Source organism: Apodemus sylvaticus, chromosome 2, assembly GCF_947179515.1.
Source record: "Apodemus sylvaticus chromosome 2, mApoSyl1.1, whole genome shotgun sequence".
Lineage (NCBI taxonomy): Eukaryota > Metazoa > Chordata > Mammalia > Rodentia > Muridae > Apodemus > Apodemus sylvaticus.
The window spans coordinates 128,466,881-128,492,864 of NC_067473.1; the positions used below are offsets into that span (position 1 = coordinate 128,466,881).

General features: G+C 43.8%; 1 protein-coding gene across 9 annotated transcripts in view; it reads right to left on the bottom strand.

Annotated features, from left to right (window-relative positions):
• The window catches only part of Frmd4b (FERM domain containing 4B), a 321,370-nt gene that overhangs the window by 81,219 nt on the left and 214,167 nt on the right, over positions 1-25,984 (bottom strand). For all 9 annotated transcript variants that reach the window (XM_052174401.1, XM_052174394.1, XM_052174393.1 and 6 more), the window contains one exon: positions 22,668-22,752. In XM_052174401.1, the coding sequence (XP_052030361.1) occupies positions 22,668-22,752 (85 nt within the window). The remainder of the gene's footprint in view (positions 1-22,667; positions 22,753-25,984) is intronic.

Genomic DNA, 25,984 nt, shown 5'->3' on the forward strand with positions numbered 1-25,984 from the left:
ATCTTAAATGCCTGATCCTCCTGCCACTGCCTCCTAAGAACTGGGATTATAGTCAGTCACCATCATGCCCAGACTTATATGTCACCTCCAAATTCACATGTAATTGCATCTGTATCTTTATTATCTGCTCTGTTCTGCAACACTTTGTCAAATTCTGTTATTCCATAATACTGACTCAATATTCCTTATATATCTGGTAGGATAAGTAAATTATTTTTTCATATTCATTTTTGACTTTATCCTCCTTGTATTTTTTTCAATTTGAAAATTATCTTGTCATGTTTTTTTAAAAAAAAATGTACCTATTTGTCTTCTTGTTTGAAACAATAGCACGTTTCTCTTGAAACTGCTTAACAACTATTGTAATTAGAGTCTGTGCTACGAAGGTCATTCAAATTGTATACTAGATTCAAGACTCCATATTTGATATTTTCCTTTATTAATGGGCTATTTTTCATCCTTTTACTTGTCTGGTGGCCATCATTGCACAGGATTCTTCATGAAAGTTAATGAATCAATAACCTTCTGCCACTTTACTTCCATTCCTAGGCCGGTGGTGCTATTGTCTATGGTAATGCTTTGGTGCAGTTCTTAGCACCAAACAGAATGTATCTGAGTTCATTTCATGCCGAATATACCACACTCCTCTCCCTCTGCTGCTGGACTATAAGATGGGTTTGGACCAACTTTGGGGCAAGATCTACCAAAACTTACCATGTATCACATGCCTTATGGTTTAGGTATATAATACATAACAATCCTAGGTACACATGCCACAGACATATGTATGTGTGCCCATTACAAAACAGTCATTAGCATCTTCATGGGGGTACTATTGATGACAGCCAGAGTACAAACTCTTAGACATCCATCAGTGGATAAACAAACTGTGGCATAGTCATACTGTGGAAACCCCTTCCCTGATAGGGATTCTTTGTACAGCCCTGGCTGGCCTCAAACTCTCAGAGATCCACCCGCCTTTGCCTCCCAAGTGCTGGGATTAAAGGCGTTCATCACCACCACTTGGCCATACTGAGAACTCTTAATGCAGCAGTGAAAATATATAAGCTGTGAGCAGACACTATATACAATGATGATCTCAGCATCAGAACTCAAGGAGCCAGACACTCAGAGAACACACAGGTGACTCCTGTCCTGCAGAGGACATGTCAGCTACAATGAGTCACTTTGGTTAACCGTGATTGAATTGGGAGAAGATTCATAACTGGAAAGGAACACACTGGGGGCTTCTTGGGGACCAGTGGGGTTCTGCTCTGACACTAGCACGGGCTGCACTATCATGCCCCACACTCGTGAAACCTCACCAAGCTGTGCACTTAGGTTCTATGCACTTTGTGTAAAGTCATGAAACAAACAAAACTCCCAGTCTCACTACAGCCTCCCTCCATATTCCCCAACAGCGACTCCATCCTCTGTCCTAACCTGCATACTATATGTGATGACCATTTGCACTTTCTAATACAGTACATACCTTATCTGCCTTCTTTATTGCCTGCCACATAGAATCACCAAGGACATGAATTTTTAGCTATTTTGGCCCCAGCATGGTCTTCAGTAATATTTGTAGACTATACACGGAACACTGAGGTGATGTGGATCTGGACCATGCTTTTCATAAGAAGTACTTCTTGTATATTTGCAGTCATTGTACACAGAGTTTGCATAATCTTTTAAGTTAGGGTAAACAAACAAACACTTCATCTTTTTGAGCTGTGAGGTTATTAATCAGGCTACACCTATGAAAACCACAGGTAGCGTATGTGAGCGGTGGTTCTAGCCACACAGACTGGAGACTATACACAGAGAAGTGTCAGATTCCAAAGGCTCTTCTGGCCTCACTGGTTCATATATGGCAAGGACACAAGAACACCTGGCCCTCACACCTCATGGACTTTGGAGGCTGGAAAGAAAAATTATAAAAGGATAAGCTAAGTAAAATGTATCACAAGAAAAAAAAAGTGCAGTGTCTTTATGGGTGTGTGCCCTAATTGCAAAGACACAAGCAGCATGACGAGAGACCAGAGTATTTGCAGACAGCGTCTCAGAAACTTGATCACAATGAAGATAAAGATGGAGAGGGAGAGGGAGGGAGAGGAGAGGGTTGGGGGAGAGAGGCAGAGGGAAAATGGAGGAAAGGTGAGGGGGGGAAGAGAAGAGGGAGAAGGGAAGAGGGTGGGAAAGGGAGAGAGGAGGAAGGAAAGGAGAAGAGGGAGGGAAGGAGGGAGGGAGGGAGGGAGGGAGGGAGAGAGAGAGAGAGAGAGAGAGAGAGAGAGAGAGAGAGAGAGAGAGAGTACCAATCTGTCAGCTCTAGGAGAATAATGCAGATGGACTTGTGGAGACAGATAGGAGAAAGGCGGGTGAACTAGTCAGACTAAGCTTTCCTTGGGTTCAGTCCTGGCTGGTGTAAAATTTACTTTGTGTCGAGGGCAAATTAGAGGACTTGAACGTTTGTTTTTGGAACGAGATTCCAATTTACTTAAAAAGAAATCAGATCCTATGCCCCATGAAAAGGAAAACTGGCTGATTTTAAAGCTATATTAACAAAAAATACAAGGAGAGCCTGGGCTTGTCCCATTGTGCCAGAAAGTAAGGAAGTGTGCAAAGGGTTCAGACTGGGAATGGGTGGCACAGGGCTGGCATCCCGGCTCTTGGGAGACTAGAGACAGGCGAGAGAATAGAGTCAGGAGTTATCGCTCCGCATGCTCGACATAGGTAGACCCTTTCTCAAGAAAGCAAAGTCAAACAAAGGCCAGCAAGTGATGCAACAAACTAAAGGGCATGGGATCCAACGTAGAGGGGGTTCCATCAGCCACGCCGGGGTGTGAGCATCAACGTGAAAGGCAGCCTAGGGAGCCAGGGAATGGACACAGAGGAGCCCATGAGCCACGTGGATTCCTTAAAAATTCTTTACAGGATAGGGACTGGGAACTAGGAAATGTTATTTAGAAGGAAGTTGAAGGTATCAGACTTCAAAATGGACATTGACAGTGACCACATTGTTAACTGCCTTGGGAAAGGCCACCCTGGCAACCACAAGAGCTTTGACTAGGACTGCTGGGAAAGAGGACAGACAGTCTCTAAGTATACATTCCAGGGAATTTGTTTATTACAAAGAGACATGGTGACTTCACATTGGAGAAACCTAGCAGACATCAGTTTAACTCTAAGCAGGATGCACTGATACTGTTTGCCTCTTATGAGACATCCTGAAGGACCTAAGATCATTTCTGTAGCATCCCTACATTGGGATCATTACAAGACCTGTGCTCCTCAGTCTTGGGTGTGTAGCAGAAGGCTTGGGGAATCTAAGAGGGGATCCAGGAGCCAGGCTCACTGAAGCAACAAAACATTAGAACCAGGGAGATCTGAGCCAGGACTGTGGATCACACACCTACGCTGTGAACTGTGGGTCAGAGCTAAGAGATGTTTACATCACTAAAGGCTGCACGCCCATTAGCTAGGTAGGTCCTAGCATCCTAGACATTTCCAAGGTAAGTACTTTTGAATGTATTACTCTGTACTTTGGGTTGTGTTTTCATGTGTGTACATACATGTGTGTCTGCGTGTGCCTGTGGAGTCCAGAGGTCAGCCTCAGGTATTCTTCCTTGGGCATGCTGCCACTGTGCTGCCACTTAAGGCAGTGCCTCTCACCTGGGAGCCAAGGCTAGCCAATTACTAGGTCGACTCAGGACAGTGCCCTGAGGATGTTCCTGTTTCCCCAGCACTGAGATTACACGTATTTTATATATATATATATATATATATATATATATATATATATATATATATATATATATATATATATTTAAACTTGTATTCTAAGGATGAAACTAAGACTGAGATGTCTCCCTGGACCCCGTTCTATTTTTTTTTTTATTTGATGATGATGATGATTACATTATTTTCTATTAAAACATAATCGCTTTCTCCTTCCCTCAACTTTTTTTTTTAAAGCTAAACTTTTTCAGGTTTATTTTACTTTTCATTCTCTCTCTTCCTCTTTCTCTCTCTCTCAGTGTGTCTGTCTGTCGTCTGTCTATATGTATGTTTGTATAGCTGTGTGCACATGACTTCAGCTATGAAGGAGGCTGGAGGCATAAGATCCTATGGAGCTGGAATTGCAGGAAGTTGTGAGTTGCCTGGTGTGGACCCCAGGTTCTCTGCAAGAACCAATTACAAGGTAATCGGTACCCACTCTTAATCTCCCAGCCATCTCTTCAGCTCAAAGCTAAGCTCTTGATGACAGTGTCCTAGCAAACTGTGTTCTATTTACTTCAGCTCTCCTTCTTGAGCACCACCCCACACCCACCCCACCCCCCAACCTGAGAATTAAACCCTCAGGAAGAGGAAGCTATCACCGGGTCAAATGTCAGACTGGCTCTACCATTCCACCTTCTTTATAGGCTCTTGGGCTGACACATTTTCAAAGCAAGGGAGTGAATGTTTATGAGTCTGCCTTGGAAATTGGAGGCACGGTGAGGTGCAGCCAAATAGTTACATGTGCAAGAGAGACCGGGGACTAAGTAGGTCAGGTGCTGTTAATGAGCATGCAAATCCTAAGGCACCCACATCTGACACCCAAGCAGAGACAACCCAGCAAGGAATGAATAACCATCATGAAACGGTGAGAACCAGGTGCTCAGCTTCCATCCTCACCCTTACACACGGAAGATTACACACACAGCTTGCTGTAATTACAGCCTCCTAATTGCTTAAACACAGCCTGGCACCAATTTACAACGACAATTTGAATTTGTAGTAGGAGAGCAGAGTAGAGTTTTCTGATAGAAAACTAGTCATTTAAATAAAAAAGTGCAAGGTGCTTACAAGGTAATCAGAGATGATGAGAGGGAGAAAATGATGAATCAGGAGAAAGTTATGGTTCTGATGTTAAAATTAAGCCTTTGAGTGAAAAGTGATCCCTGCTAAAGTTCCTGCCCTATTTGAATGTTTTACAAAAGTAAGTATACAAAATAGCTTTTTTTATTTTCAGGAGTACTGTGCCTCTATCTGATTAGATATTCTATCCATCCGCCCACCCACCCATCTACTTCCCCATCCATACATCAATCTATCCATCCACCCATCCATTCACCCATCTACTTCCCCACTCACCCATTCACCTACTCATCCACCTATCCATCTTCCCATCCATCCATCCATCCACTCATCCACCTACCCATCCATCCATCCACATACCCATCCATCCACATACCCATCCATCCATCCATCCATCCACATACCCACCCACCCATTCACCCATTTACCTCCCCACCCATTCATTCACCTACTCATCTACATACCCATCTACCTATCCATCCGTCCATCCATCCATCCATCCATCCATCCACACACCTGCCCACCCATTCACCCATCTACCTCCCCACCCACCCACCCACCCATCCCTCTGAGCAGCACATACAGCATTTCATAAGCTGGAGTCCTGGATTAAATCAAAAGGAAAAAGTAACACAAGCTCCTGTCGCCATGCTTTTCCTCCTATGATTGATTCCCTTCCTCCCTGTGATCATGGTCAACTAAAAACATTCACTTCGGTTAACAGTGGTTGAATTGGGAAGCGATTCATAACTAGGAAGGAACACACAGGGGGTTTCTCGGGGACCATGATGTTCTTCTGCTCTGATACTGGCACTGGCTGCACTACCACCATGTCCCACACTCATGAAACCTCACCGAGCTGTGCACTTAGGTTCTTTCTATGCACTTTGCATTTTGTACTGATACTTCAATGTAAAGTCATGAAACAGAGCTCTCAGTCTCATCACAGCCTCTCAGTCTCATCATAACATCCACTCCCTCCTCTGTCCTAACCTGCACACTGTATGTGGTGACCAATCACACCTTCTCACATAGAACATACCTTATGTGCCTTCTTTATTGCATGCTAGATAGAATCATTAAGGACATGAATTTTTACCTACTTTGGTTTCGAGAGACAGTCTCAAAAAACCAAACTCAAAACCTCAAAAGCAAACCCACAGACAAAATCATGACACAGAGAGGCTAAATGGGTGGGTACACAGGGGACAAAGAAAGAGAACCTAGAACTAACTCTCTTTGTATATCAGGCTGGCTTCAAACTAACAGAGATCTCCCCATCCCTGCCTCCCAGATGCTGGATTGAAGGCATGTGCCACTATATCTGGCTGTAAGGAAATTCTTAGAGCTCATTTCTGAGATGATGGTATCTGCATAATATAAGCATGGAGTATAAATGTTTTAGAATAGTTCATATTAAATCACACTGTTATGAAATACAGGTCTTTCAACTGGATTTTGAGAAGCTCTTTCCAATGTATTCGGCAAATATTTGAGTTCCTACTTGGGTCAGCCATCTATCAGTGAACAAATAATTTAATATTTGAGAGGGAAAAAAAAGCTGGCTAATTAGCCAGAAGGTATTCCCTCTTCTGCTTTATGGCCACATCCTTTTACATTGCTGTAAATGTAAATGTAAAAGCATTTACATTTTGTACTGATACTTCAATGTAAAGTCATGAAACAGAGCTCTCAGTCTCATCACAGCCTCTCAGTCTCATCATAACATCCACTCCCTCCTCTGTCCTAACCTGCACACTGTATGTGGTGACCAATCACACCTTCTCACATAGAACATACCTTATGTGCCTTCTTCATTGCATGCTAGATAGAATCATTAAGGACATGAATTTTTACCTACTTTGGTTTCGAGAGACAGTCTCAAAAAAACCAAACTCAAAACCTCAGACTATCTTCTAAAGGGAAGGGGGGATAACATTTCCTTTCACAAGTCCAGAGAGGTGGCAAAGACAAATGACAGTTCAGGGGAAATGGCCCTGAGGACTATGGCCCAAATGGCAGGTGTCGCACAAGCTCCCATTATGAGAACCCTGATTCCCACACTCAAGGCTGTGGAAGGGAGCATGTGTCAGAGAACAGCATTTCAAACTAGCACAGTTTCAATGTAAGACACAGAGAAGGAAAACCCACAAAACCCACATGAAACAAGGCAAGGTGAGGTATTTATTACACACCTTCCAACAGCCCTTTAAAATGCAATATTAGATTTCTTTGTTCCTGGTGGACTGGCTACTCTTCAAACCGGCTCTGATGTTTGGTTTAGGACTTCTCTTGGTAAACACTATGTTTACATGACTGGGTGTTAGATGAACACACCCAGCTGTCTTGCCTGCCAAATTCAGTTTCTGCTACTGAGCCTTTAAGTTACTTCTTAATCTTAAAATGGGCCGAGAATGAGGCAGACGCATACAAATTCACATTTGTAAACATTTTCAAATGTCAAATGCTAAGCTCAGTGGGGTCTCTGTAACCATTCCGTGTTGGCTATTGAGATCTTCAGAGTAACCCCATGACAGGAATCACGAGTGTGCTCCTTCCTTGCTGACACTCATGGACTAGGTAGAGAGGAACATGCTTCCTGTTCTGTTAAGCAAAGTGGAAACCCACCTCCCTCCATTGTTTTGGGGGTTTCTTTGTTTGTGGTAGGATGTCATGCAACCCAAGCTGGCCTTGAAATTACTATGTAGCATAGAAGGGTGACCTTGAAGTCATGAGCCTTTGGCCTCTCCCTCCCAAGTGCTGATACTAGAGGAGCATGCCACCACACCTGTTCTTTCTTCCTCCCTTCCTTCCCTTTCTTACTTTCAGTGTGTGTGTGTGTGTGTGCGTGTGCGTGTGCGTGTGCGTGTGCGTGTGCGTGTGTGTGTGTGTGTGTGTGTGTGTGTGTGTGTGTATGTGTATTAGGTTCTGTCTAAGCTCCACCCCGCAATTACCTGGCAACAGCCAGGTATGCCCCTCCCCACAGTTGCCTTTCCAGGTAGGCCTGGCCTATAAAAGAGGGTGCTAGGCCCCTCCTCTCTCTTTTTCCTCTTGCCTCTCTTGGGCTCTCCTCCCCTAACCCCTCTCTCCACGTGGTCATTGCTGGCCTCTTCTTCTCTATTCTCTCTACTCTCTCTGCCTTTCTCTGCCTCCACTACACCATTAACTCCCATCCTCTGCCCTAAATAAACTCTACTCTATATGCCTGTGTGTGTCTGGTCCCTCGGGGGAAGGGATGCCTGGGCATGGGCCCACTGGGGCACCCCTTCCCCCACACCGCCATATACCATTCTCTAAACCTCTTTCTCTTTTTATAAACATAACAGTGTGTGTGTGTGTGTGTGTGTGTGTGTGTAAGAGAGACAGAGACAGAGACAAAGATAGAGAATGTAAACGATCATAGGTCATGGTGTGTGTGTGTGCATCATGTATGTGAGTTGGTCCTTGCCTTCTACCTTCTTTTGAAACAGGGTCTCTTGCTCCCATCTTCCTACATAAGGCTTCATCTTTGCCTCCCATGCACTTAGGAGTGATGGGATTACAGTCATGGGCTACTGCATCTAGCTTGTCATGGGTTCAAAGGTTCTGAACTCAGGCCCTCATGATTGTGCAGTGAGTACTTCGCCCACTGCACCAGCACCTAAGCTCTAAGCTCACCCCACCCTTTTTTCTTAAAGCACCATCAGTTAGGATAGCAAACGCCCATGAACACCTACTTAGATAAGGCCTCCTTGCTATGAACAAACCTTTACTAAATTATTCAAATATTTTCCTTCCTGTTATCCCCCACCCCCAGAGATAGGGCTAACCATGCAGCCTAGGCTGGCCTAGAATTGGAAATCCTTCTGCCTTAACCTCTGAAATGCTGGGGTTACAAGCATGTGTCACCATGCCTTCTGAGTATGTTTCCAGGTTAGAACAGTTCCATCTCAAACACAGGGAGGTTTGGATTGCTCACGATCAAGTCATTGACTTTTTTTCTTTCCTTTTGAGACAGAGTCTCTGGATGTAGCTTTATCTGGCCTCCAAATCAATCTGTGGACCAGATGGGCCTGCCTCAGAATCATGAGTACTGGCATTAGAAGTGTATACTAATGTACCCAAAGTCATTGACTTTTGGTGGACACAGTTTTCTATTTTCCTTTTCATCCCTGAGTTGTTGTGGCCATGTGGTAACTTTGGGCCATATGACAAGGAAAAAAGGAAGCCAATTCCAGTCAGGGCAGCTGACCTGGGAGAATATTTTAGAGGATTTGCTTAAGATGAGTTTTCATACCTAATGGACTCTCTTTGAGAATTTGCTCAACCTCTGTCCATCCTGGAGCAATCGGAAGCTGACTGCTTATTCCACAGAGATATATATCTGACTCTAAAGACCGAAGTAGCCCTGTGGCTAGTTTTATACTTCTCCCAAAGGTTTTCAAAAGGGGCTCTTCTCAAGAGTCAGATACACCAAGACCCCTGGCTCCCACATCAATAGAATGAACTACTGAGTTTTTTTATTGCCATGGCTTCGCTGTATTGGATTTCAAGGTTCCCGGTAGGGTATCAACTCTAGAAAATTGAATCTAGGCACAATAGGCCACTGTTCGGTGGCAAAAATGAAGTGAGACTGAAAGCTGAAAATGTCTGATTTAATAGTGCAACTCAGAATTGCGTTTCAGTTTGGCCGGATCCTTTCACAGGCCCATTTTGCAAAGTTTGATCCACTTATTTTCTAGTATAAGTGACATCTGTTTTGTTCAATTGATATATAATTACTGAGGGCCTGTTATAGATATTTGTCTATGCACCAGCAGTGGGGAAGTAAAGATGAAACTGGACTTCAAAAGTGGATGTAAGATGGGCTGGGGGCAGCTCAGTAGTGGTGCACTTGCTTAACATGCACCTGAGCTGAAGCCCTAGTAACAATAATGACAACAACAATAACAAATGATGATGATGAGGAGGAGGAGGAGGATAACTGGAGAAATGGATAACAGTGGTAAAACAGCTGTCTCCAGAGAAGGGGCAGCAAGGAATGGAGTACGTTTGGCTAAGGGATGCAGACTGGTCGCAGAAAGACTTCTGGTATATAGCAAAGGAGGGTACATATGGTTAAGAAAAGGTAACTGACTACTTCATGATAGCTGTTAAAGGGAATTTAGAGTGCGCTTATCAAAAAGACTTTCATAGGACTGAAATGATGGCCACTTATCTGATCTAATTGCATTAGATAGATGGTACACATCACTGAAATGTCCTATAGTACCCCATAAACACACAGACTGCTAGGCCAGGCTGGTCTACACAGTGAGTTCTGGGACATACAGGGCTACACAGAAAAAAACAGTCTTGAACCCAACCTCAAAAAAACTCCCTTCAAAGACCCTTAAGAACAACATCCCTTGAGAACAGACTGAATTTTGGGCTCTTAAGTTCTCTCTCTGCTTTGTAGAGGGTTTTCTTGTATGCCTTGCTGTGTGTTTCCTTACCCTAACAAAAGTCCTCCTACACAGGCTAATTTTGTCTGCTGTGTAGTCTTTGCTGTCCTGGAACTCACTCTGTAGTCCAGACTGGCCTGGAACTCAGAGATCCACCTGCCTCTGCCTCCTGAGTGCTGACATTAAAGGAATGTGCTACCATGTGTACACATATAAGCAAAACCCGTACATCTAAGTGTTGGTTCAGCTTCAGGTATTCACTGGGAGGGAAAGGAGAAACTATTACAGTAACAATAGCAAAAATACACAGTCTTGCGATGCCTGGCTAGACACTTCTATATGTTTCACATATGTATTAACTTATCCATTGAGGAAGAGGAGGAGGAGAAGGAGGAAGAGGAGGAGGAAGAAAGAAGAGGAGGAAGGAACAGGAGGAGGAAGAAAAAGATGAAGAGGAAGAAGGAGGAGGAAGAAGAAGAAGAAAAAAGAAAAAGAAGGGGAAGAAAATTTATGGGCATGGCATCGTACTACTGTCATCTTAGCGCTTGCAAGGCTGTGGCAAGAAGCTGAGAAGCTGAATGCCAGCCTGGGCTACACAGAGAGACCCTACCTCAAAATACAAGTCAACAAAATGTATTTTTGAGAAAGTTGTTTGTTTTCCCAATTATGGTTTCTCTGTGTAGCCTTGGCTATCCTGGAACTTACTCTGTCTCCGAGGCTGGCCTCGAGCTCAGAGATTGCCTGCCTTTGTCTCCTGAGTGCTGAGATCAAAGGTGTGCACCACCAAGCTTGGTTGGTTTTCTTTTTGTTTTTCAATAAAGCCTGTTGTTGCACACACTCAGTCAGCCTTGGAAAGATGGCTTTCTCATCTTAATGCAAGTGGCCAAATGACCTTCCAAAACACCCTGGCTTGTAAGAGAGCTTAGAGGCCTCCGGAGTCACAGGCTTCGATGCGCTTCTATGCAAATGGCATGGAGAATCTGAGGACATTGTGCAACACATGGTTGCCCTGAGTATGGTGAAAGTGAGATTTAGGATTTGCATCACAAGTATGCTAGTGAAAGAGATGAAGTCTGGGTCAAGAAGTGGATTAAGAGGAAAGATAAAAATAAACATGCTTGCTTGTTCTTGCAAGAACTCATTTCTTTAATTGGGTTGCTAACATCAGGCTCACCTGCATTTCCACATTTATTTAATGTGCAAAGATATGAGTTGGTATTAGGAAAGTAAAGGGTGTGCAGTGGTATCCAGGAGGCCTAACCAGCTGTGCCTCTGTGTCCTCTCTCTTGGAAACATGTCTTCTCCTACTGAGCCCATGGGTGGGAGAGATCGATTGGAATGGCACCTAGCTCAGAGTGTCTTGACTGACTTCAAAAACACTTTGTTTTAAAAAAAAATGGGGGTAGGGCCCATAGTAAAGAAAAGGGACAAATAAGAACAAAGAATAATAGCACATATGTATGAAAATACCATAATGAAGCCAGTACTTTGCATGACAATTAAAAATGATCAAGAAAGACACTTCGAAAACAGTAATAACAAATGGTTAGAACATATCTAGGTTTTAGCTATGTCATTCCCATGGAAGTGGCATCATACCGAGTGTCTTTAAGTTTGATACTATAGCTATTGTGTATGCTATATGGGTGGGAATATGCACGCATGTCAGAAGATATCTAACAGGAGCCTTTTCTTTCCCCATGTAGGTCCAGGGACAGAACTGAGGTCCTCAGCTTGACAGCAGGTGCCCTTATCTCCCTGCCATCTCCCAGGTCCCAGTGTCTTCTGTGACAAAAGGTCACAAATGCTGCAATTATTTGTAATCCTCCTGCCTCTACCTTGCAAGGGCTGGGATCGTAGCTTCATGCTACCAAGCCCAACACTGTCTTAAACTCATATTGGCCTGAAAAAAAATTTGTCTTGGGAATCTGATCCCCAAGTCTTGGATATGCTATATAAGTATTCTGCGACTGAACCATCTCCCAAGTCTTATGAAATATAAACACTGTTCATTAGTATATGTGCATGCGTGCATGTGTCCATTGTGTGCCAGGGCACAAGTGTGAGCTCAGAGGATAGTTTTGTAGATTTGGTTCTCTCCTTCCACCTGTATGTGGGTTCCAGGGACTAAACTCGGTCACCACAGCAAGGTGGTCGTTATCTGCTGGTCTCTCTCCCTCACCCCACCCCATCCAGATAGGGCTTGCTTTGCTTCGCTTTGCTGTCCTTTCCTTTTCTTTTCTTTTCTTTTCTTTCCTTTTCTTTTCTTTTCTTTCCTTTCCTTTCCTTTCCTTTCCTTTCCTTTCCTTTTTTCTCTTCTCTTCTCTTCTCTCCTCTCCTCTCCTCTCTTCTCCTTTCCTTTTCTTTTTTTTAGCTGTTAATTTGAAGGCCAATATTTGTGTTTGAATTACAAAATCCCAATTCTACATCGCAGAACTAAGAAAATGTCTCCAACTATTTTTTAAATTATTCATGGAAAGAATAAAGGACTACCTGAGGTCACAGAAATGTCCAGTGTCTGCAAGATCCCTGGAACTTTAAGGAAGTACTGTGTCTTATATTGTGATCAGAACTCACTGAAGACAGAACTTTTAGATCATCGGTTTATAAAGAGAGAAGTTACTAGGCTTGATGGGTACTTATCATGATTTTACAAACAGAAAAAGAGAGAAGACAGCCCAATGCTTTCATAATTTTCCAAGCCTCAGTTTAGGTCATTGATTATTTAAAAGGCTTGAGATAAATTCTGGCTGATCACTGTGCTTTAGATGTGGTCAAGACAGTCTCCAGGAGGATGCCCAGTCCTGTTTCCTTTGGTTTCTCCATGGGGACCTCAGCTGGCACACGGGAAACTCCCACAGTTTGTCTCTGTTGGTTTCAGCATTTCTACACCAGTACCAGCTGGCACAGGCAGCTGCTTTTCGGAAGGTGAGGTGTGGTGATGTACTCTCAGCAGGGAAGCAGAACAGGTTCAAGGGCTCCCACTTCAGTGATGACTCAGAGTAAGGCCAGTTTCTCAGTGTGTTGGACTGTTTCTCTGTTCAACACAAGGGCTAATGAACCTCTGAAAGGTCTTTTCAGAAGGGGTACCTTGTCCCCTAATCCTGTTTTTAGAAGGTATCATGTACAGAGGTATTTTATGAACCTCTCTGGGCAAAGAATATCAGCATACACAAAGTTTGGAAATAAGGGAAAGAGAAAGCCCAAATTAAGGATGCCACAGGACTCTCCTGGGGTGAGTAATTCTCCATTGAGAAGCAGGGTATGGGCTGGAGATACAGTTCATCGGGTTACAGCACTTGCCATGCAAACTTTACAGCCTGAGCTCAATCCCTAGAACCATAGTGGACAGAGAAGAGAACTCATAGAGTTGTTCCTGATTTCCACACATACACTGTTGGCAATACCCACCACACACACAGACACACACACACACTCACACACACACTCACACACACTCTCACACACACATACACACACACACTCACACTCACACTCACACACACACGGAAATATTAAATGAAAAAAAAAGAAGCACATATGAAACCACGAGCTATGTGACACTGTGAACATTATGTAACTTCTGTGCCTCAGTATCTCCTTGTGTAATGTGGGAATAATAAGAAATCTTAGCTAATGGGGGCAGCATGAGAACTAAAATAACAAAATCAACAACAGAAAATCTGAGTGCATACAAAAAGTGTGGATTGAATTACAGCTATTCCCTACTTAGTGACTGCTATGGCCTGCTCTACTCTGAGCAGTGGGGACACTATCCTGAGTCCTAAGTTATTAAAGGCAGTTTGATTTTCCAAGAACAGTGACTGAAACAAAGTGGACATCAGCGAGAGATGCTTTTAAAGGCTGGGTCTGCTGCTGGCCTAACTCCAAGGACGCTGTCACCACTTAGTCATTAACGTCACCATCTGATCTGTGTCTTTGCCTTTATTCATTGAAAGGTTCCTTCCTGAACTGCCTCGGAGTTCAAATTCAGTGAAATGCTCTGAGCGCCCAACAGCCTGAGCAGCGAAGGGGCTCTTCGTTCATTTCTTTCCTTTCCATTAGGAAGGAAATGGACCTCATACATTCTTATTTGTTGTTTTGAAGTCAGTGTCTCTGTCTATCCCGAGCTGACCTGGAACTCACTCTGTAACTCAGGCTCAGCCCTGCACCCTCCCACCTACTACCTTGGCTTCCCAAGTGCTTAGAATAAAGGTCTGGGCTACCATATCCATTCTAAGGATTTTGTGCATTTGTAAAAGATTTATTTATTTTATGTATGTGAGTACCCTGTCACTCTCTTCAGACACACCAGAAGAGGGCATCAGATCTCAGTACAGATGATTGTGAGCTACCATGTGGTTGCTGGAAATTGAACTCAGGACCTCTGAAAGAGTAGTCAGTGCTCTTAACCGCTGAGCCATCTCGCCAGTCTGATTTTGTGCATTCTTAACATGAATTCTAAAAGCAACCCCATCAAGTAAAAATGAGGAACAGAATTGAAAAGGTTATTCCTAAACTCCTGTGTCTGTTCTGGAATTCACATTTCTTAAAGGGAGATTTAACACGTTATTCATTCTTCAGGTTGAACACAACCAAAGCCCAGGGGCTTTTCTATTTATGTGTGCAAAAGGTCCACTGAAATCCTTGTTTACCGGGGCTGAATTTTCACTCCTTCCACATTCTGAGTCTGTGACTGGAGAGGGGCGAGGATCCATGAGTCTACTCATTAATAACGAGCATTTGGGGAGCCGGGAGATGGTTCAGCAGCTGAAAGAACGTGCTGTGCAAACATGACGACCACAGAACACGTGGATAAGCCACACATGTTGATGAGTGTCTGTGATTGCAGTGCTCCTATGGTGAGAAGCGAGACAGACAGTAGAATTCCCTAGAAACTCCAGGGCCAACAGACCAGGCACAAACACTACAGTCATGGTCAAATGAGACCTCACCTCAGACAAGATGGAGGATAAGGATTGACATTCACGTGTGTCTTCACACATGAACACATACATATATACACATCATATAAACTTATATAAATAAAAATAAACATTTTTCTTTTTAGTGTGGGGATGGGGCAGGGTCTCACTACATAGTCCTGTGTGGACCAGTTTGACCCTGAAACTCAGGGAGCTCTGCCTGCCTCTGCCTCCCTAGTACAGGAATTGAAGTCATGCATTTTTGCTCCCTGCTCCCACCTCCTATTTAAGTAATAATGAATATTTGGCGTAAACATGACAGAGGCATTCACAGGTCACATGATGAGAACTGACACCCTAACCTCACCATCGCTGTCCTGAGAAAGCTTTTTGTGGAAGAGGTTAGGCACCATTTTAAACCACAGAGCTAGCATAGGCCCAAAGTAGCCCTCACACTGAAACCTCACCTCAGAAAGGTTACATCAAAGCATACTAAGGTTTGCAATGTTTTTTTCTCACACTGTAAACTGCAGCTGGGGATGAGGGCCAGCAAACAGAAACTTCCTACCATGTGCAGTGTTTACTGAGATAGCCATACAAGAAGTAGGGATATGTCAAAAAGACAACTAGGTAGATTTTCTTTCATTTTTCTTCTCCTTTTCCAGGAGAAAAATATCTCATCTTTCTTGATGTTTAATTGGAATTTAAAATGTCAGAATAAACTTTAAGAAATCTGCTGAGCATCTCTAGAGATAAACAGTGATGCACGCTATAGCCCACTGCAGGTTTCAGGTTTCAAATAGATCCTGCCGGATGAACATGCTTTCTCACGTTCTCAGGTCCAGCCACAGCTGAGTTTGTTTTGCACACGAACACTTCAAAGCTGAAGCCTAAAGAACTTGCTTTCCGATGCTGGAGAGATGGCTCAGTAGTTAAGAGCACTGACTGCTCTTCTAGAGGATGTGGGTTCAATTCCCAGTACCCACATGACAGCTTACAACTGTCTGTAACTCCAGGATCCAACACCCTCACACAGATATGCATACAGGCAAAACAACAGTGCACATAAAATTAAAAAAAAATTCAAAACATAGAAAGAACTTGCTTTCTGCTGGTTTTGCTGGCACAGGCTTGTAATCCTACCACTTGGGAGGCCAAGGCAGGATTATAAATTGGAGGCTGACCTGGGCTACATAACCAGACCTTGTCTTAAATAAACAAACAATATCCCTCCTTTCCTTTTGTTTTGAGATTGGGTATTGGGTATCACAAATTAATCTCAAACTCATTGCATAGCTGACCATGACCTTGTACTTCCAATTCTCCCGCCTCTACCTCTCTAGAGCTACAGTTACATTCCTATGTTCCCAAGTGTGGTTTGTGCGGTGCAGTGTCTCAGACCCAGTGTATGCCAGCCAAGCACTCAATCAACAGGCCTACTTATCCTAAGCCCACACTAGCTTTCTATAAGGTGACAACTGGTCTTTATTTCACACCTAAAATATTAGAAGAAAACCCATGGGCATTTGATTTAAAAAATTAGACTGCTGATGAAATTCTTCTTTCTACAAAAACTATTATGAGCCTATTTGAAAGAATAATTTTAGTGCTGAGAGTGGTGGTGTATGCTTTTAATCCCAGCAGAGATAAATAGATCTTTGTGAATTAAAGGCCAGCCTGGTTTATATAACCAACTGCAGGCCATCCAGGGTTATATAGTGAGATCATATGTCAAAAGGAAGCAAAATCATATATCTATACACACACACACACACACACACACACACACACATACATTCGTTGGCAACTGTACACATACATGCAATGTATCTAGATCATATCCATCCTTAGCTACTCCCTTTCACTTTTCTGGACATTCCTCAAAACCTCTCTTTTCCATATTTAGGTCCTTCCCCCTCCTCTTTTTATTTTTCTAACTAAGTTCCATAAGCGCTGCCTCCTGGGATGCTGACTGGTCCCCTGGCCTTATCTTACTTATGTGACCTTAGCTTCAGTGAGTTTGTGAGTGCAATGGCCTGGCATGTCCAGAAGACAGCATGTCACAGGGCTCCTCGCCATCCTTCAGCTCCTGAATTCCTTCTGCCATGTGTCCTAAGCCTTCCTGGAGATGATAACTGATGTCCCATTTAGAGTTGAGCATCAGTACTCAGCTATTCTTAGCACTTTGATCAGTTATAGCACTCAGTAATTAACAGCTGCCTACTACACAAAGAGGCATCTCCAAACAAGATGAGAGCAGAATTAATCTCTCTCATTCATCCTTTGATGACAACTATAATTATAGTTGACCATGGTACAGGTAAATGTTATCAACAATCCCCAGAAAGCATAAATTATGGTAAGTGTAAATGCCTAAGTACTGTCCTGTATTTTTTCCCCCTAGAAAACTCTACATTATTGTTTATATCTTTCCTGAGATATCTCATGAAGCCCAGGCCAGCTTTGAATTCACTGTAAATCAGAGGCTGGTCTTGAACTTGTGAACCTCCCACTTCTATGTCCCAAGTACTATGGTTACAGAAACATACCACCACACCTGGCCACTTTCATTATCTCTTGATTTCTTAGAAAGTAAGCAATGTTGATCATCAGCTCTTCATATTTACTTTCTGAACAGTCACCAGCAGTTCACTGAATGCCCGAGTGGTGTTAAATTGTGCTTATATGAGTTTGCTTTGCGGTAAACAACAATGAAAAATCTTTATCTCTCTTCCAGACTCTCCTGGATATTCAAAGTCAGAAATGAGTTATTTCCTCCAACACAGTTAAAGGTCACCAGCGGCATATTCACAATGCATATGGGCAATGATATTTACAGAGGCACTGGAGCTATCCAGCATTTCAAATGGCATATTACTGAGGCTAGAGCTGTGACTATAAACCGATTCTCATATCAACATGCAGAGCTCCAGCTACTGTATTCAACCTTATTAAGTCACATGTCTTATAATGAAGTATGTAAACACTGTGGCTTTGTATTTGCAAATCAGAGCTCTCTCTTCTGTCCTCTGTGGAAGGAAAAAAAAATAACAAGGCCAGGGGAACTCTCTGGCAAATATGAAGAAGTTGTGTGTGTGTGTGTGTGTGTGTGTGTGTGAGTGCTGTAAGAGTAAGTTAACACATGGTGGATGAGAAATGTGGCCTACACACTGTGAAGGGAAGCCCATTGGCGCTTAGGTGTAGCAGTGAGCCCCAGTTCTAGCTGTCAACCCCACTGACTCAGGTTTACCAATCAATAAATCCACGTACACATTCACAGCTGAAGCTATGTGCTCCTGGGACTTACTGACTTCTGAGGCCATGGTTCAGGTGAAATTCCTTATGTCAAATGTCCTTAAATAACAAAACACTTTCAGGAATTACTTAAGACTGGATGGTAGACAGACGCTCCATCCTGTGAACATACATGTGATTGTGTAACTTGTCTTTTGACTGTTGCATACTAATTACATAGAAAATATCCACCCTAAGTTCCTCTCAATTGTTTTAAAATTAATAATTATGTGAACAACAGTCTCACACACATTTATATGTAATAGTCAATTATTACGTTTTATAAAAACTGTGAAATTTAGTGGGCGTGTGATCATGGATCACACATCATGTGATGTGATCCTAGCATTTGGGGGACGGAGGCGGGTAGATTGCTGAGAGTTTGAAAAGAGGCTGGGATATATGGTAAAATTCCATTTCTAAATAACAGTATTCTAACTTCTCCGAGAAGGCATGAGAAACGTCCCATTGAGAGAGGACCTGCAACTGAGAAGCTACAAAGGGACAGACTGAAAAGAGTTCTGCTCCACAACATTCTTCAAGCAGAGTTTAGCATATAGAGAAATACTATCAGTTTAAAACTGCAGGCTTTAAATTTTTGTTTTTATTTTTCTTGGCATCAATAGCAGCACCAACAAGACGGAGAAAGCCATTCTGTTGGAGCATGGTCAGCTAGGCTGTGATGTCACCCAGGGTGACTGTGTTTCTCCACACAAGAGTGTACAACCAGTGTGGCTGCAGGCTCCTTTCCCTACCACATAAATGCTGCATTCGGGTATCAGTGTTGCCCCAGCAGCCAACAATTAGGGAGACTTGAACCTCAAAAGAGAGGGTGATAGTAAAGTTTTGGTGGTGGCAACATTTGAGTGGTTTAGCCAAAGATTCTGCCTTGAGTACTTCAGCTCCCAGCTGAGATGGAATAGCAGGGCTAGAACGTGTTCTCTTATCTGAAAAAGCTCACCCCCCCTCCCCCACAAAGCCAAAAATCTCAACAGTTTTCAAAACACTTGAGAAATTGGCAACATAACATAAACCATGAGCCTGGGACAAGCCAAGTCTCATATTGTCCCTGCTTATTGCTGAGGCTTCCAGACACTGAACATGATGGAGCACAGCAGACACCTTGAGCTGAGGAATTGGAATTGGAAGACTGAAGAACTGAACTGAAAATAGTCTGCAGAACAGAGCCCCAAGGGAAGAGAGGCAGGCAGCGTGGGTACTGAGCAGACTAGCCACCACCCTGCATGGAGAATTACCTGAAGGTGGGAACTCTGAAAGGCCGGGAGGGAACAGTGCTTGGTCCTCATACAGGATGGGAAATGGTGCTTGTGGCCTCGGGGCACACTAGGAAACCTTTTAATTCCCGGGCACCCAGAGGCAGACCCAGGAGTCTTGTCCCGGTGACAGGATTATTCTAGTTGACAGTAGAGTGAGCTCTGTTCTAGTCCCACCTACCAAATCATTTAAGCAAGTCTGGAAAAAAGCAAACTGCATCCTAACAACCAGACCGCACCCAGAAACACATACAAAGAATATTTGTGTATGGATAAAAGCAAGTAGCATTCAAAAATATAAAATTAGTGATATCTAGGGAGTGGGAGAGATGACTCAGAAGTTAAGCGCACTGGCTGTTCTTCCAGAGAACCCGGGTTCCATTCCCAGCACTAAATCAGACAATCACCATATATGTATAATTAAAAAAAAATCTTGTAAAACTCGTAAGAAGATACAAAAGTCTAGCAGGCAATAACATATCATCAGGCTGGCAAAACATGGCCAGAAGAGAAAATGAAGTCAACCCAAGACACCCAGAACTGAGGCATAAATTAGTCTATGTGGCCAAAGATAAGAAAACCAAAATGTTAATTAACTATGAAAAATTTTGAAGATTTCCTACATCTAATCAAACCATCAGCCAAGACTGAATTCTATATGTAAAAATAAACACATCCATTTTCATTAGTATGAACATTTACTTTTATCTTTAAAAAATGGTAAAATGTGTGTATATATCAAAGAATTATTTTTAAATAAATCTCTACATGATTTGTTATCAATAATTTCTATACCTATTTTATATACCTAGATGTCTGGAGTGACATAGAAAAAGAGGTCATAGGAGACTATTGGTCACCCAGCTCAACAAAATTGGTGAGTCCCAGGTCCTAGTGAGAAACTGTCGCATAATACAGGATGGACGGTTCCTGAGGAAAGACATCCAAGGTTGTCCTCTGATCTCTACATGCATGCACACACATGCACATGCCCTGGCACACATATGACCCCATATACATGTAAACACGTACAAATACCACATCCCCCACATACACACCCCTTTCTAAATCTAATATAAAGAATAAACCTAAAAACCCAAGACACTTAAGTCAGAAGAAACACGAAGAAAGCTCTACCAAGGTACTGCCGTATAATCAAACTGCCCAACGTGGAAACGTGGAAAAGCATCTAGAGAAAAAGACACACCACACACTGAGCCACAAAGACTTGGTGTGGCAGCAGATCCCTTATCAGCAACATCATAAGAAAATCATAATGAATCATTATTTTTGTAGACATGAATAAATTGCTAATGTATACTTTTGTATCCAATGAACTAACATTCAAAACCTGAAGACAAAGGCCGGCCAGTGCTTTCAGAAAGAAGCTTGAAACAGTGAATAACCAGCCAATGCTTACGTTATGGAGAATGTTACCCAATGTCTTTCAGGTAGAAGAAAAGTTAAGCCATGAAGAAAAGAATAAAGACAAACAGAAATGGTGGCCCTACTAATAAATACACTTTTATAGTGTTTAAATATCTTTGAAGGTGATCAAAACTTCACACAGAAATAGTGATGTCCCCAGCAGCTGCAGCAGATGCAGAAGTGAGGCATGATGGGAACCGTCTACACTGAGATACAGAAGGGTCTTACAGGATGTGAGAAATGCTGGAGCTTCGTTCGAGACAGATGCGGTACGCTGAAGATGTATACTGTCAACTCAAAAACAATCGTGAAAATAGCAAAGCAAAGAAAGTTAATCCAACCGAGGCGGTAAAGTGAAATAATAAAACACTCAGCGGAAGGCTGAGGAGATGCTAAATCCCTTGCCATGAAAGCACTAATCCTCAGAGCTCATGGGAAGCCAGGCACGGTCTGTGTATAATTCCAGGGCTCAGAGGGGATAGGAGACAGAGTGCTAGGAGACAGAAGGGCCAGCTTGTTGGGCAGACACAGTATGTGGACGCTGTCTCAGACAGGGGGTAGGTGAGGATCAGCTCCCAAATTGTCCTAGAACTTCGACACAGGGACACAGGTGCTATGTCAGGCACATACAGTCACTCACACATGCACAGATACATACATCACACACACAGAGACACACACACACAAATGCAATAGAAATAAAAAAAATAGGAAGGTGCCAGATATGGTCCCAGTGCGACATGTCAGTAATCCTAGCTTATATAACTAGAATAAATACTCTAGTTAAGAGACAGAGTGTGAGGGCCCGTGAGCTGACTCAGGCCTGAGGACCTTTGAGTTTTATCCCTGTCACTCACATAAAGAAAGAGAGAATGGACTCCACCCCTGAAAGTTGCCTTCTTGTAACTTGTCCTTGATGGACAGAAATAAAACAACCTCGCTGGCCCGTGTCTAAAGAGAACCGACCTGCTGCTGAAAGCCTCCAGCTCTGTTTCCTTGGAGCCCAGTGGGAGTGGCATTAGGGACTGGGCAGGCTGGACAGGAACTGGGATTGAGTTTTTTTTTTTTTTTGTTTTTGTATGGTAAATGTTAAAATGATGAGGCTTCCCGCACTCTGATGGCATCCATCAGAGTGGTCTTCCTGTCTTTCTTGCTCCTACCATGTGGAGCCTCCTTGAGCTACCTTTGAAGCGGTGACTGAGTGGAGGTGTAATTATCCCTGCTCACCATTCAGCATCTGAAGAGGGCCTGGGGAGGGGAGGGTTGGGGAGGGGGGCTGTGGAGGGGTGGTTTGAGGGGAGAGGCTGGGAAGGGGTGGTTTGAGGATTGGGCCTGGCAAGGGGTGAGTTGGGGAGCTGATATTAAGGAGAGAGGCTGTTCTTTCCTAAGATGTAAAAGGGCAGGCAAGACCAAGTTGCAGTCACTGGGGAAACATTCAGCGAACACACAAACAAGTGCCTTACCTTGTGCACACAGGCCTTTGCGTTCAGGAAAAACAGCTCCACTGTGTTCTTATCCTTTAGAAAGGATATGCTCTCGATGTAGAACCTGAAAGACAGTACATGGAGTTCATTTCTTCGGACTTAGCTTCCGACTCTTGGCATGATTTCATTTCCTCCAAGACAACGTTAAGGAGCCACATGGCTCTGCTTTGGTTTTTATGTCGCACACCACTTCGGTGCTCACACACACACACACACACACACACACACACACACGTATACCTGCAGATGAAGTCACCTACAGAACGCGACTGTGTGTAGGCCTTGAGTTAAAGGGAGACTCCGTGCAGGTCCGACTGCAAACACTGCGCTCCAGCGACTCATTCCGTGAGCTCAGAATCCCAGTGAGGAGAGCAGAGCAAGCAGGCCGCGTCTGAACCTCAAGGCGTCCTGCCGGCCCAGTGGTGACCAGAGCCTGGGTTGGTGGGGGACGCTAGGCCCACCTTACCCCATCTCGCACAGAGTTACAGTTAGGCTGGCTCCTTCCCTTTCTGTGGGGAGCTAGGGTTTCCCTTGGCTGGAAGCCAAGCTCCCCTTTTAGCTGTTAGTTTATGCTCTTTTCTCATGCAAATCAGGGCGCTCGGGGCCTCATTCCCCATGCCCTTTCTAAGATTTTCCTTGTACAGCTTGTACAGCGTGTGAGCCTACAGATGCTAAGTTCCCTTATAGTGGGGGAGTGGAGGAGTGGGGTGTGGGGAGGGGGTGGTGAAAGGGTGGGAAGGTGGGGAGAGGAAGGGGAGCCACTGACAGCTTTGAGGTGGGAAAGGGAGGAAGGCATCAAACCTTTCTGTGGCATCACCACACTGTGCTAAAGGTGTCTAGGACCTGAGCCCAGGCATTTTTTTATTTGAGTTCTAGAACTTTCTTGCTAAATAATACAGGAAGGACATAATGTCCCTGGGCAACTTACACAGCTGGAGTCCTCAAGAAGAACCAGTCTTCAAAAAGAGCCAGTGAGAATCGAAACACAAGAGGACCCTGGTAGGGGGATGGCACTGTCAGGCCTGCTAAGTCACGCGGGCTTGGGCATTTGTTTCTGTTTCCCTTTCTTGCTAATGAAATATGTGAGCCACTAATGCAGCAGAAAAGGCTGTAAAAGGAGTCGTCACAGAAATTAAGATCGTTTGGAAAATGGCACCTGTGTGTGTTGCCTTGTCAGGGGAGGCTCCAGAAGGAGAAAAATCTGGGATATTTGTACTAAAAAGGGTTTAGCTCACTGTTAAGTGAGATTAATGAAGGCTGAGGAGAAAGGAAATGAGGAGTTATGGGAAAACAGGCTTTTGAGTAAGAGAAATCAAGAACGTCATCTCTGTTTATTAACATTAACAGAGTTGTGTAGTATTGTGTCTTTATCAAGGTAAGTGTCATGGTTGGACTTATAATCTTTGGGAGAGTTGAACTTAGATATTAAGTGTGAACTGTCTTTATTTTTTTAAATCTTATGATGGCTAAGAAAATCTATGCCCTGTCCTTACTGAATTCCTGCATGGCTGTGGTTTTCAACCTTCCTAATGCAGCGACCATTTAATACTGTTCTTCATGTTCTGGTGACCCCCCCCCCCCAGCTATATAATTACTTCCATTGCTACCTTATAACTGTAATTTTGCTACTGTTATGAATCGTAATATAAATATCAGATATGAAGATGTTCTTAGGTGACCCCTGTAAAAGAGTAATTTGATCCCAAAGGGTTGCAATCCACAGGTTGTATAGCAAGAATAAACATGTGCTATCTAATCTAGATCCCTCTGTATAAGGTGGAGCTACTGATACTTTACCAGGAGGGCTCACCTGTGATCGTAAGGCATTACACAACAAATGGGGTGGCTGGTATAATGCCTGTGCATGGTAGGAATCCAGTAAATTCTAACCACCGGGGCCCTGTGAAACTGTACTTTAGTAAACAGCTTGAAGCGGGTAATGGAGTTTGAACTATATTTGAAGATCTAGGGGACTCAAGTTTCTGCTGAGAAAAAGAATACACTCAGAAGAGACAAACATTGTAGTTAAACAGAGCCTTCTTCGGTGTGATAAAGTCTTTGGAATTTGCCCCTCACCAAGACTACTGTGGGGATACCTTGGGGATTCTTTCATCTTTTAAGCTTGTTTTACTTTGAGCACAGCTATGAGGATTAGGCTGGTGAAGTGGCCTGGGGGAGAGAGAGAGAGAGAGAGAAAGAGAGAGAGAGAGAGAGAGAGAGAGAGAAGTGGCCTCGGAGGGAGACAGTGCTCACAACAGAGACTTTTCATGGGATGAAAATAGGTAAACTGATCACAAGTGGCCTCTTGGAGAGTGGGAGAGGCTGGATAAGGGAGGCTAAGAGGCAGTGTAGAGAAACCACAGGCAGTGGGAAGCCAGAGGGAAACAGGAAAGAGCAGGTGGTGAAGGAGCAGAGAGTCATTGTGATGGTGGGTGGTGGCTATCAAGAAGAGGGCCAGGCTGGCTGCTGCTGTGGCCACGATGAATGGTTCTGTCTCCCTGCATCTCATTCAGCCAGGTGGTGGTGGTTGCTTCCTCTTTAAATCTTTGTGGTTGGCATGCAACTTATTGTGCAGACCAGGCTGGTCTTGAGCTCACAGAGATCTGCCTGCTCTTGCCTCTGGAGACTCAGAACAAAGGCTGGCTTGTGCCACCACACCTGCTTGCTCTCTCTCTCTCTCTCTCTCTCTCTCTCTCTCTCTCTCTCTCTCCCATACCCCCCAAAAGTCTTTGACTCTATCTATAAAGATAACCCAAGGAGGTTTCCAGTAAGAGACTAAAGGGCAGCAGCGCCAGGGTCCTGGCTGTAAACTGGCCCCTGCTGCATGCTGGGCTATGTTCAGTATTCTCCTGTAGTCTCCCGTTTAGCAGTCATAGGGCTCAGATCTGTTATCACCCTTTCATAGATGCAGCCTCGGAGCATCAGAGCTCTGCTCGAAGAATGGGCTACATCTGACTTGGCCTCCTTTGACTCCTTTGCGAATACGGTTAACTTCTTTCTGGCTACCTCTCCAAGGTACTGCTGGGTGGGTGAGCAACTGTACAAGAAGCTAAGCCCTCAGGAACGGCAGCCATCTCATTTATGTTAATAAACAGATTGAGAAACAAGACTGGTGTCATCCTGAGTGAACTAACATGTATGGACATATGTTTTCTCTATGCCTTCAAACAGCAAAGCCAGCACCTGTGGGCAGCAGCTAGCAGGTGATAGATCTTGAGCTAATGTATAGAGTTGGAGCTGTCTCGAAGGGAGAACCTCTCCCAGAGTAAAGACCTAGCCGTATCAATACAACCCCA